This window comes from Trematomus bernacchii, unplaced genomic scaffold (assembly GCF_902827165.1).
Source record: "Trematomus bernacchii unplaced genomic scaffold, fTreBer1.1, whole genome shotgun sequence".
NCBI classification, from domain to species: domain Eukaryota; kingdom Metazoa; phylum Chordata; class Actinopteri; order Perciformes; family Nototheniidae; genus Trematomus; species Trematomus bernacchii.
The window spans coordinates 3,881,347-3,895,950 of NW_022987662.1; the positions used below are offsets into that span (position 1 = coordinate 3,881,347).

Sequence of the window (14,604 nt, forward strand, 5' to 3'; positions counted from 1 at the left end):
GGTAGACTATAAATACAGCTGGATACTAACAGGAGATGTGCAGCATGGCTTTTATTACCAACACTGCTGCAACATTTAAAATACTTTGAATCATTCTCTTATGGGAGGAAACAGTACAACACAAAATAAATATGGATAAAAGAGATAATATATTGGGAGTATCAAGTCTGTTTGTGGTGCATTTTCCCTTACCACAACATTATTTTACGGTTTCATAATAACTTATATCAAAGTATAACGTCTCTTCTTCTAATCATACTTTCATTTTGGATTCTCTAGGGAATTAAACTGTCCAATTATTTATTGTATCAAAAAGTGACAGCTCCAGGTGACAACAGCTAACACCAATAGGTGAGCAATGACACCTTGATTTGAACTGAAGCACCCATTGTCTTGTTGGGTGTCATTTAGCGGAGATGCCAATTATTGATCACAAACCAGAGGTGTAGTGGAGGATTAAAACAGTCCAACCTTTACATCTCAAGCTGATATATCTTTGGGAAAATGCATGACACATAAAAGGAAAGTTGGACTCTTGAGTGCTTTTCTGAATACACAGCAGAATTGATTCCCCCCCCCCCCCCCCCTTTATAATGGTAATTATTTACCTTATAGTGACCACTGACATATTTTACCCACATTAAATCTACAGCTGTCACACTGACTTAAAGCTTCTCATTGCATTATTCATATCTATATGTGCAGGTCCAATAGCTGTTTGTGTGAAGCAATTTTCTGGAGGCAAACTATTAAAATCGTGGCAAAAAAAAGCTCAAGGCAGAGAGAAATTATTTCAAGGTTATAGATTTATTTCAAAGGGAGGGGAAGGGGAGGAGGTACTAATGCCCGTGAGCTTGAAGATCTATAACCTCAATTATTCAGCAAGATATCAAAATGAGGATACCAGGTGACTTGGAGGCCAGTTATTAAAGGGGTCTGTGTTTGGGATTTAGAAAAATATGGATTTTTGTGTTGTTTTGAGGAGCATGATAGGGCCTGCCTGGTCGCACAAATCCAACCTGTGCGATTGATCTGGTGCAAATAACGTGAGAGATCTCCTGGCTGATCGATGAGGTGTCAATCCAGACAGTGGAGATAAAAAGCAGCATTTTTTTAAAAAGCTGTTTGCACATGCAGTCAGGGGAAAGTCCGGTCTCCTTGAAAGGGCGCATAGTGGGAGGGCAGCTAGAAGCACAGGGGGCTGATGGTCCTCTCTCTCATCAGCTTGTTCTGCACCGAGGAGGAATCCATGTGAAGGGGGAGGCGCCCGAGCGAGGCGAGCTGCACGACTGCTGGCCGAATTCAACAATTAACCTTGATGAACACAGATTGGTTTCACTTAACAGGCGCAGGTGCGTGGAGTTTGCGATCCGGCGCAGCTGAGCGACCCCACGTTCATGGCTGTGTACACTGACGCATTTGATGCCAAACACAGAAACTACACGGAGAGAGGATATTGCAGCTGATGTGTGTGTATGTGTGTGCTTTTCTCGACGGGACAGGATACACGTTGCAATGGGAGCCCGTCCGACACCCTTCCTCTTGCAGAATTCAGGAGCATCGCTGAATTGATTTTAATTTGGTGAATTTGACCGCCTTGTCATTGCCCAGCCCACCGGTCCCAGCAGCTGAAAGGCATCTTCGGAGACGAGCAAAAGGGGGGAGAAACTGTCCGCTCCACTACTCTCCATCTGCGCCCTGGACGGCTTGAAATGAGGAGCACATCCCGGCTGTGTTCCGTGTGAAGAAGGCAAGCGGGGCGGCAGTTTTTTTGGCTTTCAAGGACGCAAAGAAAGTGGCCACCGGCCGAGCTGAGAAGCATGGAGCGGGACGACACCGACACCGTGAGCGCGTCCAAAAAGACAATAATCTCGAAGATATTTAAAGTTCGTAAGAGGAGGGAGATGCTTTTCGTTCAGGTGTGCTTTATCTGCAGTGCCCTTTTCCTGGCGTGGGGCATGTCGGCGCTGTTGACCAAGACAGGTGAGTGGGGAGGAGGGGGGGGGGGGGGAAGACTGCTGAGATGCACAGGGAGCTGGGGAAGGAGCTAAAGTCTCAGAAATCTGCAGTGAAATCATGCACCCACACACACATCAGTATACTTTATAAAGCATCGATCACATGAACAGCATTATTCTCAAGGGCATTGGATCAGAGCGTTACATTTGTTTGCCTGTTCATATAGTAGCAGACCGAAAGTGAGGAAGCGATGCCTCTGATTGTGATTGTCCACCCGTATTATAAGATATATTAAAATGCAGCAAATAGCCCAGGATGCGTTTTTTGTACCCCTGACAGTCGAAAAAGTGAGCTGCACATGTTAGTGTCACGTTACAGTATCTTTCTTTTATCTCAGTGTTGGGTACATGTGTCTGTTTGTCCGTATATGCCGCAGTGTGCGCGCCGTGGCAGCGGCACGTTTTTAATTTGAGAGGCAGGCTCATAATCACGCACACCTCCTGCTCCACATGCACACAGCGATCATGTAACCGATCCCAGAACGAGCGCAATTTGGTTGTGGTTTGTTTGCTCTTAGCATTCTGCCCTATCTTTTTTGTTCTTGTTGGACATACACACACACATACACATACACACACACATACACACACACACACACACACACACAGGCACACACAGGCACACACAGGCACACACAGGCACACACAGGCACACACAGGCCCACCTTAATCACACTCGAGCATCATCACGCTTCCAGGTTTCGCATGGCCATCGAGGGATGGTGATTTTACGCAGAGGCCACTGACGGTCATTTAAAGGGTGGAGGGTGGGTGAGGATAAACACTGGGACGCGTGTGCTTGCTGAATGTAACAATATTCATAGCTTGATGCTCGAAGGGTGATCATGCGTGTGATTCCCCCATGCAGGCACACACACTCCAAACCACATGCCCTCCCATGCACACATGTCAAAACTCTTACCTCGGGCCCGTGCAAACAATGACACGCAGAGCATCACACATACACACACACACACACACACACACACACACACACACACACACACACAGAGAGTTATGTAAGCTATACTAGCAACCTTGATATTTTGCTGGTGAAGAATGATATCTGACACAGCAATGGGATCAGAGGTTAACTAACACCCCCCCCCCCCCCCCAGAACAGTGCAGGGAACACTAAAACTGTGCTGTGTCATCTTGAATTTGGCAAACAATTTTAGTGACTTAATTACTTTCCTTATAACGGGCATTATGGGGAGGACAAGGCTTGGTCTGTATCCCCCCCTCAAAGTGCTTCTAACCCTATGCCTCAGCAGACCTTGGCCTGTCCTGGGATCTGTCCATCTGCAACCACTTAGGCCCCGGGGCTGAAAGCAGCTGTAAATTCCCCACAACTCCTGCCTGACCGCAGATCTCTAACTGATGTATCGGGAGTTTTTATTAATTACATTAAAAAACAACAAGAGGCTTAAAAGATTATTCTGGAATGATATCATACAGTCGAGTGCGAATCTCTTATCTCCAAAGGCATGCACTGGGAGCCAAAGTAAGCCCCCCTCTGTCACTAATGGCTTGCCTTCTTTCATTTAATCAAGTTTGCCTGACCCACGCCGTGATATTCATGCAGGGTATTTGACAGAAGGCGTTTTTCCTTGTGAATACCAGCCTGTGTCCAGTGGTGGTTGTGCTGGGAATTCAAGGTGACACGAAAAAGAGAAGAGAACCAGAAATACTCTCTGAATCCACGAGACCCAAACCTCGCCATAATGAGATCTGTGTAATTGAATAGCTGTGGCCTTCTCATCTTTCATCCATCACAACAGGAACACGCATTTGTCATGTCACCGTAAAACCTGTGCCATGTGTTTGCCACCAATTTGATTGATAGTAGTATGGGGGGGGGGGGCAGTGTTGATGTGCTGAACGGTCCAGATGGATGGGATTTGATGTACTACTCCCGGGTTACATCTCCATAAAGAGGGGTGGGGCGCAACATGCTGTCGTGCATGCTGATGGTTGCTGTGTGCGGGTATGTGTGGCGGTGGCTGGACTATAACAGGTGTTTATGAGAAGCAGGGCTCAGCTCTGACAGGTAGCTGCAGCGGGATGACGCTGATGGGTGGGGTGGGGTGGTGGCAGCAGGAAGATGGACACGTATAAGTGTCTTCACCACAAAGAGAGATTGATGGATGGTTGTCCTTGGTCCTGAGCTGATTGGACAGAGCTGGAGGACGACATTACTGCTGTGCTATTGTTGCTTGTTGTCTCCCTCTGCTCCTCAATGTAGTCTCATAGTGCTCACAGCCTTATTCCATTTGGGTTTATTCCTTTATAAAGTAGATTTAGTCTCTGTAATGTAACTGCGGTTTTCATGATTTCAGGTTCGATATAGTGTAATACTGCTTATCTATAAAGTAACTTTAATGTATGTTAACCTTCATGGGCGGCTATTCTGAAGATTGTTTATTTTATTTTTTATCATTTTCTTTCTTGTTTTTTCTCACTCATAATAATTATAACAAAGTGCAAACAACTAATAATACAAAATAAATAAATAAATAAATAAATAAAATAAATAATAATAATAATGGTCTGAAACGATAATGAGGATATCTCCCTTTTTTTGCATTTCACGAATCATTGACTGTGGTTTTAAAGAATATTTAGCCTCTCTGTGGTAATCTATTCCAGATTTGATAACTCTAAGCCTCAAGACTTTGGTCTAGACCGTGCACCATGCAGTCTAGGGATTGCCTTTTTTGCATAGGAGTGTATCAGAGTTTTTAAAAAATGTTTTAACATTTAAAATTATGAAAAATCATTTGAAAATACTACACTTCATAGTCCTACAGCCCATACAAAACATTAAAGAGAGCAGAATGTCAGCCCGGGTCGCAGCATAGCAGTGCCACTGGTGTCTGCTGTAAAAAAAAAACACTGTGCTCATTGAACATGAAGAATTAGCCTGGACAATAAATCAACGTGAGTCATGCCTACAACACACTGCAGTCCATATTTTACCCCCAGCCTGCCTAGAAGTATTGACAGATCACGCCTTAATTGTTTCTCCATATCAGATGCCTGACAGAGAGCATGCACCGAATGACCCACGTTTCAAAGACATGCATGTCTGTTGTCTTCCAGGAAACTATAAGAATCTGTGTCTTAAACAAATGATTTCACAGTTATGGTCAGGTGACTCTAACTTCTTCAAGGAATTGTGTTTAGATTGACTGTTGAGCAAACTTTCTCTGAAAAGAATGAAGTCCACCGTATCCAACAAGTGAAACAGACCTTGTGCTTGACACATGACTTGTAACCTCCCCCCCCTTCACACCTTAAATTAGGACGGGTTTTACATTGACCATTGCTAGAATACAGTGAAACAAAAGACTGGAGACATTATAGGAGAGAGCTGGTGAGTGGGGAGGAACAGGTTGGAGCGATGACTGGAGGGTTTGGTCTTTTGGATCTGAGAGCTGTGTGAAGCAGCTGCGGTACAGTCTGCTTGTCCAGCGCCTGCTGATTGTCCGGCTGTCCAACTGTACTGGATTGAAAGCCATTTAATAAAGACATTGTGTGTGTGTGTGTCAGAACACATTTAGTCCAGCTAGTTGAGTTGAGACAGGGACATACTTGAAGGTTGGAGAGTAGAAAAAGAGAGGGTGCCTAAAAAGATATTTGATTTGTTTGTCAGGCGCTTAACATGCCACCTGCTAGATGTGTAAACAGACTGCTCATTTTCATTAAAAAAACTACTTTTATTAACTGTAACATGTTGGGTTAACAGCTTGTTCACTCAAACAACACAAGAAATCATTCTACCAAAAGTTATTATTAAATATTAACTCAAAGTGATTGAAACTACAAGTACATTTATTGTTCAATTAAATCAGATTATGAATCTGCAATTAACTTAATCCATTAATAATTTTTGTAATTTTTAAGCAAAAAATGCTATACATCTTTAGTTTAAACTTGTAAAATATCAGTATATTTAGGTTTTCTTTGTCGTTTCTTTGACAGTGACATTTGGTCAGAAAACGCAATTTAATAACAGTACCTTAGAGACTTTTCTTAATAATTTGTCCTTGGAAGTTGTTGTTTTCCATATTTGTTAGACCAAACCATTGATGAATGAATCGAGAAAGTAATGAGATTGTTCGCGTTAGTTTGCAGTCCCCAATTACTCATCAGCAAGCATACACCGATTCATTTCCTAACACTGAGATAATGTGATTTGACAGCTACAAAGTCTTTCACAACCTGCAAAGAAATTCCGAACAGGTAGCGTGAGCAACTTGTATAGGAATCAAACACAGACCATCTGTCCTCAGGGTATTCCCTAGTGATGCTCATAATGCGTATACTGTTTAATCATGCTGCTATAAGTTACTACTTTGTCAATTCAACATCAAATATGTGTGATATATTATGAAAATTGCATGTTTAAAACGCCGCTCAACTCGTTGGACTGATTTTACATAATACATTTGGGACAGCAGTAGTTTATTATGTCCTCATTATGGAGGCTTAAGAGCAGTTTAATGAGAAATGAAACTTGTACGCTCCTCCTCCCACTCTCCCGCCCTGAAACATAATGGCATGGCAGCTGCATGTTGCTGTGTGATTGCTGACGCCGGATGAAAATGTCATGTCTAAAACTTTTAAGAGATTAAAGCAAAGCAACCTTATTTGGATTAAGTACCGTGATCATGGACATGTTGGGTCATGAAACATACTCTGTGCTCGAGCAGCCATGTTAGTTTTGATGAGTTTCAATTTGCAAAATGGAGTGTCGAGGTTTCCTTGCATAAAAAATGAATTGTTTCTGCAGATATTTAGCATTGACTTCCAACATGACGTGTGATTATAAATGTGCATACTTGTCTACAAGCTTGTTTTATTCATGTTGAATGTGTGATAAGCAGAGCTTCTGTTTTCCATTGCAGGCCATGGGATGATCGTGGAGGGACATCCGAACCTCGAACACTGGGGAAGACGGCTAATGGCCTCAGTTCCAGACAATGAAACGGAGCAGAAGAACTGTTCAGCACCAGGTATGTTTTGGGATTAAAGATTCACTATCAATGTGTTTTAACCTACAAAAGATGACTTGACTGTATTTCATAAGAGGTCCCACATAGTGATGTACCAACAGATCGCCACTCGCCTCCACAGAGCATCTTGGCGTCTTTCAGGTCATTGTTTTGGTTTTACGCCGAACATAAATGCTGAATATCCCACTACACTCTACCTGCCCAACACCAAACAGCAGTCAAGCTCAGTTAGCGACTATCTACTGAACGTATAAAGCATTTAGAAGCTAAAGAGCCATATATTTCCCCCAGGAACAAAACAAGCTAAACGTGTGAGACGTGCATTCCTCATGCCGACAGAAACACTATTGCAAATGAATGAATAGGTTGTTTCATGTTGCTGCATCTATGAATAGGCAATGTTTTGCTAACATGTTTGCCATAATAACATTATGAGGTTTTAATGCTGTCAACAGCTTGTTAAACTGCCCCCAGGCTGACAAATAAATCAATTAATATGGCTTCAAATGAGCAATTTTCATCAATGAGATACAGTCTGTAGATAGTCAAGATCTCTTAGTTTCAAAAGCTGGGAACAATTCAACGTCAGAAACACAGACTGCTATGGGCAGACTATTTAAAAGGATGTCTTATTCCAAGACAAACGCTTTAATAACATTTGATAAAATCTCAAAGTAGCACTTAATATTGAACGTTTTTAAAATTATATCCTGCTTTGATTGGGTCTCTATTGCTCTGACTCAGTTGAGAATACTTGCGCTGCAATAAGCGCTGAAAGGCTATTAAAAGGGTTGGGTATTGATTATGCTGAAGCGTCTTTGGTATGCTTAAAGGAAGCAGCTTTCTCTATAATTAGACAACTAGACTCTATGCTGACAGTTTCACTGACACAGCTCACATCCTAAGCTGCGTTTCTTATGAAATTATTGATTGAAATGTAGCGGCAGCAATGCAAAGCCATGTCATCGGAAATTCTTAGTGTTTTACAAGCACATGGTTCCTTTAACTCTATATGATCCTGCATGACAGTGTATTAAAGGAGAGGTGTCATGGCCATTTCCACTGATCATAATGCCATTGTTGAGGTCTACTAGAATAGATTTATACTGTGCATTTTTCCAAACTCACATTGGTTTCTCATACAGCATCTCTGTAAACTACTTGTATTCACTGAATTTCACTCTCTGCCTTTAACGGCTCGTTGTAGCTCCAATAGCTCCAGCCCCCACCCTCCCTGTGAGCCCAGTGTGCTCTGATTGGTCGGGACGTTGTGAATCGCGCTGAGCTCCGTGGAGGTGTTGTTTCCTTGTTTAGGATACATAGCGAAACACAGCCAAACTCATCCTGAGCACACACAAACTCACATCCGAAGTAAAAACAATAAGTGTGGCTTGATATTGAGTAAGAAAAAGGTTGATAAACGCTGTGAGAATGGGTCTGCAGAGAGAATTTTGCCGCGATCCCAACTGTCTGTTATCAGCCTGCAGCCAGGGAGGAGAAATCAGCTGAGCTGCCTGCTCCCTGCACACAGATGTGTGTGTGTGAGGAAGTCCGTGGATCGGTCAATTTGGACCAATCAGCGGGGGCTTAACGTAACGGCTCCGCGGACGTAACGTAGCGGCTCTTCGGGATTGGTCCATTTCGTTCCGGGTACCGCTTGACATCATGCCGTACCCGGAACGAAATGGAAGACTCAAATGGGCAGTGACGTATCTCCAACGAGGCGTTTTGGGGAGGTATTTTCTGTGTTAGAGTTTTACTCGCTACAGGGTGTACTTTGAGGGTTTTGACTCTGCACACCGTTTACATGCATAAAAACCTTCATAACACACAAGGGGACGGGTAATAACCGGAAAAGCATGACACCTCTCCTTTAAGCATTGTAATAAAACGGCTTGGAGTACTTTTAGTAACATATGATACATATACATTATGTACTTCCTTCATATTAAATGGCTGAACAGGATTGACCTGCTCTTTCAAGCCTCTATATTTTAAGCCTTAAAGGGGCATTTTATATTGAAAGGAAACCTGTTGAACTAATTTGCTACATTATGTGCAACTTTAATATTCTGATTTGTATTACTATATATTTTGTCTCTCACTCAAAGGATGACACCAGGATGCAGACAATTTAGGAAGTAATTAAAAAAACGTACCAGTTTTGTCACAGCAGGAAGCATCCATCAGGGATTAGTGAATCATTGATTCTGTTACCTCCTAGTTTATACATATAAACATTAAAAACTAAAATGTTTACACTAATGACTCTACACTATTCAGTATTGTGGCCATTTGATGGTGAAGCTCTCTCAGAGTCACAGTGGGTCCTTATTGAAATGAGCGCCAAATGACAAGATTATGTGCTTGAAGTTTTTTTCCTAATCCTTTAGGATTACCTTCTTTTTTTTCCATTCAAATGTCTCCGGCACTGGAGGCACCAGACTGAACTTCACATTCCACACATTTCTCAACGGCTCTAGTTTCCTTTCGTCTGATCCCTCCACTGCTCTGCCTCGTCACCGTGATCTGATCATATGACTCTTTGTTTCCTGGGTCTTGGTCTGGTGAATAATCCCGTAATAGATAGATTTCAGGCACCTAAGCTGACCAGTTGCTTTGTTTCGCCCAGTCGCCAACAGCATGAGCCGCCCTGACTGACCTATCATACGTAGAGTAATGTTCATTATAGTATGTTCTGCCTCTACTGTGACATTTCTCTACGCTTTAAGGTTCAAAAAGGTCTTTATTTCTCTCATACTGCCTGTGCTGCAGCACCTCTTTTCACCCCCCCCCCCCTGAAAAATGAAGAAGCATAATAGGCCCCCCTCAAAAAACAATTGGACTTCTCAGTGATGTTGGATGTGTGTTTAGGACTTTTGTAGTAATGAGGGTCATTATCTTGAAACAAGACGAATAAAATCTCTGCATCAGTTTGAAGAAAGTGCCTCAAGTGGTGGAATCACACAATCAGCTCTTTGATGACATGATTCATGGTCAGTTATATCCAAAACATTCAGCAAACACAACTCTGGAAATCATCAACTATGAAAATCTTGCATAATTTGACACACTTGTCTCTGTAGTTCAAAAGACAGTCTGACTTATTGTTCATGTTGCAGTTGTCATCTGGAATGGATTTGCATGGTGTCTGTGGAAGGAGACAACATGTTGGAGTATGACAATCTTATTTATCACCTGAAGATTTCCCACAAACTTAACATAAGTCTTTGCTTCCAACTCTCACAGTGAGAATCATCTTTGTATCACAGATCTGTGGGTTTGTCCAAATTCCCCGGGAAGTTGTTTGTCCAGAACTGATGATTCAGCCAAATATAAGCTATGGCTGGGCTGTGAACCCCTCCAGGGGAACGCATTCACTGTGCATCCCAGCTCGATCGGATAAGAATGATTATAGGAGGCTTTTTGTTTTGTGCTGAGTGTTTGCAACATCTAAAGCTCACTTTAATTAAGCCACTGTTTGTAGAAGGATAGATCACATTAAGATAGCCCTGAGGCCTGTACTACGAAGCCGGATTTTTGCTTAGCGAGGTAACTTCAGGGAAAACTCTGGGTTTCCGTTCCTACGACGCTGGTTCTCTTCTGGTGTGTCTGGGCCTACCGGGCTAGATCTCCATGGTAACTTATGCTGAACGGCAAACCTGCTCCAGAGCAGGTTAGGTTGCAGGATAAGAGATCAACTCAGTGAAAGCACCGCCTGCTGACCAATCAGAGCTCAGTGTGCGGAGTTTAAAGCTATCAAGTAATATTACAGGATAAAGGAAATACAGAAAATCTGCCGCTGCAGGAAAGACGGCCGGCAAAAATCAACTGACTGTGTGAACGTGAACATTTTATAGAATATCCCCTCCCATCTTCAGAGCAATCTGACTAATATAACATTAGCGTTAAGAAATCTTACTTAAATATCTGCCACAACATAAGTAACCGGATCAGAGTAACATTAAGTACAGTCCGCGGCACTGAGTGCAGACGTCATGTGTCCCATTATCATTCATATCACATTATAATGTATCATATATTTCCTTATCTGAGTCAGCTTCTTGAGCCGTATCTGGCCGTGCAACACTTACAGTGTCACATACTGTATGCAGAAGTATTATTTTAAGCAACACATTAAGTTGACGAAACACTCAAGTCTTAGACGGGGCAGTGATATCATAAACCTGTTAATGTACGCATTCAAACACTTTTTCTTTTACCAGCTGTATTCACCTTGCAGGTGCAGCTATGTGGCTTTTATCCTGGATAAGGTGTTTAAGTCATGGATGTTTAAAGTTTAACTTCTTCATATTTGTCTAATATTATAGTTTTCTTTTCATTCAGGAAGTATGACGCTGCACTGTCAGTACGCTTGTCCATGTTTGTGATTGGTCAAATGTTGCTAACCCCGCCCCTTTCATGTGAACGCGCACTCAGCCGGACAGAGAAACCCTGGCTTGAGTTACCGAGTTGATAACCAGCATCGTAGGACCGCTTAGCGAGATCGCGTTTGTTTTGGGTTAGGTAAGCCAGATAACTCAAACGTATCCAGGGGTATGTTGAACTGGATTCGTAGTACAGGCCTCTGGTCCCTCTGTTTTTCCTTATTATTTCCTTGATCAGTAAAGGAGCACTCTGGGTTCACGGGGTGCTAATGTTTTTGTTTATCGTGAGATGTGGGCATTCATCACAAGTGTCTCTTTTATTGGCCTTTGACGAATTACCCCCAAACTAACAGTTGTTGTGCTTCTGCTGAACTGCAACGAATGCCTATAAAGTACAGAGAGCTAAAACACTGAGAAAGGGACTGATGCATCCTCTGGTTACTGTTATTTAACCGTCACATGGAGACCTTGAGTCACACCACCCCTTGAGATGTGTTTCCCCTGTAGCGGTCCCATAACAAATGGAACAAATGCACTCTTTACTTTTTTTTAATCTAAATTTAAGAAGTTGCAAATAACTCTCTGGAACAAAATGTTTTATTACTGAATTCAAAAGTCAAGGCTGTGTGAGGAATGTGATCAGAGATGTGTGTTTGACTTAACTTAACCCTTAGATGCATAAGTGGGTCTCTTTTGACCCGGTGAGGTGGTTTTCTTAGAGTATCTTTGTAATTACATTTTTTTTATCATTTCATATTCCAGCTATTCCTCAAAAAACATGTTTTGGATATCATGCCATTCAAATTTTAAATTGACATTTTATACATTTGATACATTTTAAGAAATTGTAGTTTTTGTATTACTACTCCAAGCTTCCATAAGTGGGTCAAATTACCCGCATTCATTTTCTATGGAATTATGTTTTTTTTTCAAAATGTAAAAATGTTTTCTAAAATTATAAATAGTGAAAAATTAAATATAAAATATTTCTAGTGTGAACCAAAATATAATACTAAATATTATACAAAACGACAAAAATGGCATAAGAACACATATTATTCTAATACGGGTCCTTTTTGACCCACTTATGGAAGAGTGTAGGGTCCAGCCACTCGTGCATCTAAGGGTTAAGGACACAGAATATTAGATCATATGTTCCCCTATGAGCCCTGTGGCTAATGCTCTGTGGGAGGAATCATTTGCTTTCAATAAAGATGCTCTAATACCATATTTAAAACTCCGACTTGAGTGGCATAATTGGCCTGATAGAAGTAGACTGCGACAGGGAAAAATGTAGAGGTGAACAACAAAGCAAAGGTTTTAGTATGGCTTGGTTTGTACTATGAATTAATCCGACAGGCTTTGATTGTAGAGGTTTTAGATATGGCACTAATCTGCTCAGAGTCAGGGGAGGTGCACATGTTGCATGTTAGGCTGGAACAGTGGCGTGGGCGAGGAGGAACTGTGGCCCGACGCGGAGGCGTCATCACCCTGCGAAAGCTTGCACTGTTGCTTTGGTGTAAATGTCTGTTGGTGGGTAGAGTGTGACTTCTGCTGCTGGAGAAAACACAAAAGGATTTTAGGCAAATGTGTGGATGGTGTATTGTGAGTCTTGGTGAATGTGGTCAGGAAATTTGGCGGCAACTAGAGGGTAAATCTGCTGGCTGGTGGCGGCAAGTCCATGTAGGAAAATAGGAATGCAGTTTGTCAACTCCAGGAAAACACCAGAAGGAGGCTTTTTAAAAGGGAATTACACAAACGCGGATTATGCTGCGGTGCATAATGGAAACTGACCTCGCTTTGCTTCTCGCTTGCATGCCATCGGTTGAACAATGCAGTTGAGGGGGGGGGAGAGCAGGCACGAGCACCTGCAACAGAGCACTTTCCATGCTATGCAGTTCAAACACGCTTGACCTCTTATGTATTCAGTCATTCACATTCTGTTCGGCTTCAGATCGGCAGCCCGTGTGCTACGCATGAATTTTTCTGTTCTGCTTTTGACTAGTGCTTTTCATTAAAACTGAGGCTAGAAAGGACATTTCCCCAGGTTTAAAGTCCTAGCTGAGTGGTAGCTCTTCTCCCTTTGCTTTTACCCTGAGGAAGCTGTTTACCTATTTCTCCCGTACACAGCTGAATGCTTGCGTCTCACAGCGGCGTCCCCTTTAGGTTATTGAACCAGGAGTCTTCTGGTCCACCAGCTTGGCCTCTTTCAACAGCCTGACTGCTCCCTCTCGTACACACGGTCACGTATAGGCTGAGGGGAATTCATGCTCAAAGTAGAAGTGAAATAGGTATGCGAATGTGTTCATGCAGGTGAAATTGCATGTGTTTTAAGTGCTCACATGAGCAGTTGTTCATGTGATGTTTAAGCATGTGAAAGTATCGAGCTAACAAGAGGATAATCCTGTGTCTTGTGTTAACTTGAGCCCCCTGCTCCTTTTTTCTTTCTTCTCGGAACCTATTCTTTCTGATGGTCGCAGAGATTTTCCAGCGACTCGTGATGTTGTCCTGTTTTTACAAGAATGGCTGATGTCAGTCACAGTTGAGTCATGCTGCTCAGCGATGTGTGCCAGAGCAAGCTAATTATCTAATGGACTAATAATGACCCAGAGGAATCATTCTCCTCTGAAGAGTCTCTTGACTGTACTGGAGTGTCGACTGTATTCTGTTAATGACTGGGCTGGTGTGTGGGTCTGTGACAGAAGGTAGCACCAGGCACGGAGCCAGAACATCTTACACGCAACATAATATTATTACCCCGCTGTTTATTATGTGATTTAAGTTGTGTTTTTCCGATCTTGTTTGAGGTTTACTTGACATAGGACTGTAACAACACTTTATTTGTTAGTCTTTTTAGTCCCGCCCACCTTTAGTAGTGTAGTAAGTGGTACAGAGTGTTGTGTACAGTAGTTGAGAGTGTAGGGTTGAGACTGTCCTCACAGTCCTCGTGTCTCTGGGACAACAGACGGCACTCGGTACTGAGCTCCATTATATAACGGCACAATATTATCTAGAATATTACCAGATTATGGTATAATAAATGCACAAATGTGAAGAATGACTGGCATGCTCTGGATTTAATAAATTAAGATTATCTAAGTAGATTTCCTATATTAAAAGAGACTTATGTGGCCTGTGAAGAGAGAATATATGTTACACTCGACATTTTTGCAATTATTC

General features: G+C 42.3%; 1 protein-coding gene across 3 annotated transcripts in view; it reads left to right on the top strand.

The window, feature by feature from the left end:
- Positions 1–1,236: 1,236 nt before the first annotated feature.
- Positions 1,237–14,604, top strand: part of slc24a4b (solute carrier family 24 member 4b) — a 36,688-nt gene continuing 23,320 nt past the window's right edge. The window contains exons 1-2 of one of the 3 annotated variants that reach the window (XM_034135691.1): positions 1,237–1,983; positions 6,929–7,036. In XM_034135691.1, coding sequence (XP_033991582.1) covers positions 1,821–1,983; positions 6,929–7,036 — 271 coding nt within the window. In that variant the 5' untranslated portion in view covers positions 1,237–1,820. The remainder of the gene's footprint in view (positions 1,984–6,928; positions 7,037–14,604) is intronic. The other 2 variants (XM_034135690.1, XM_034135692.1) reach the window with 2 other exon arrangements.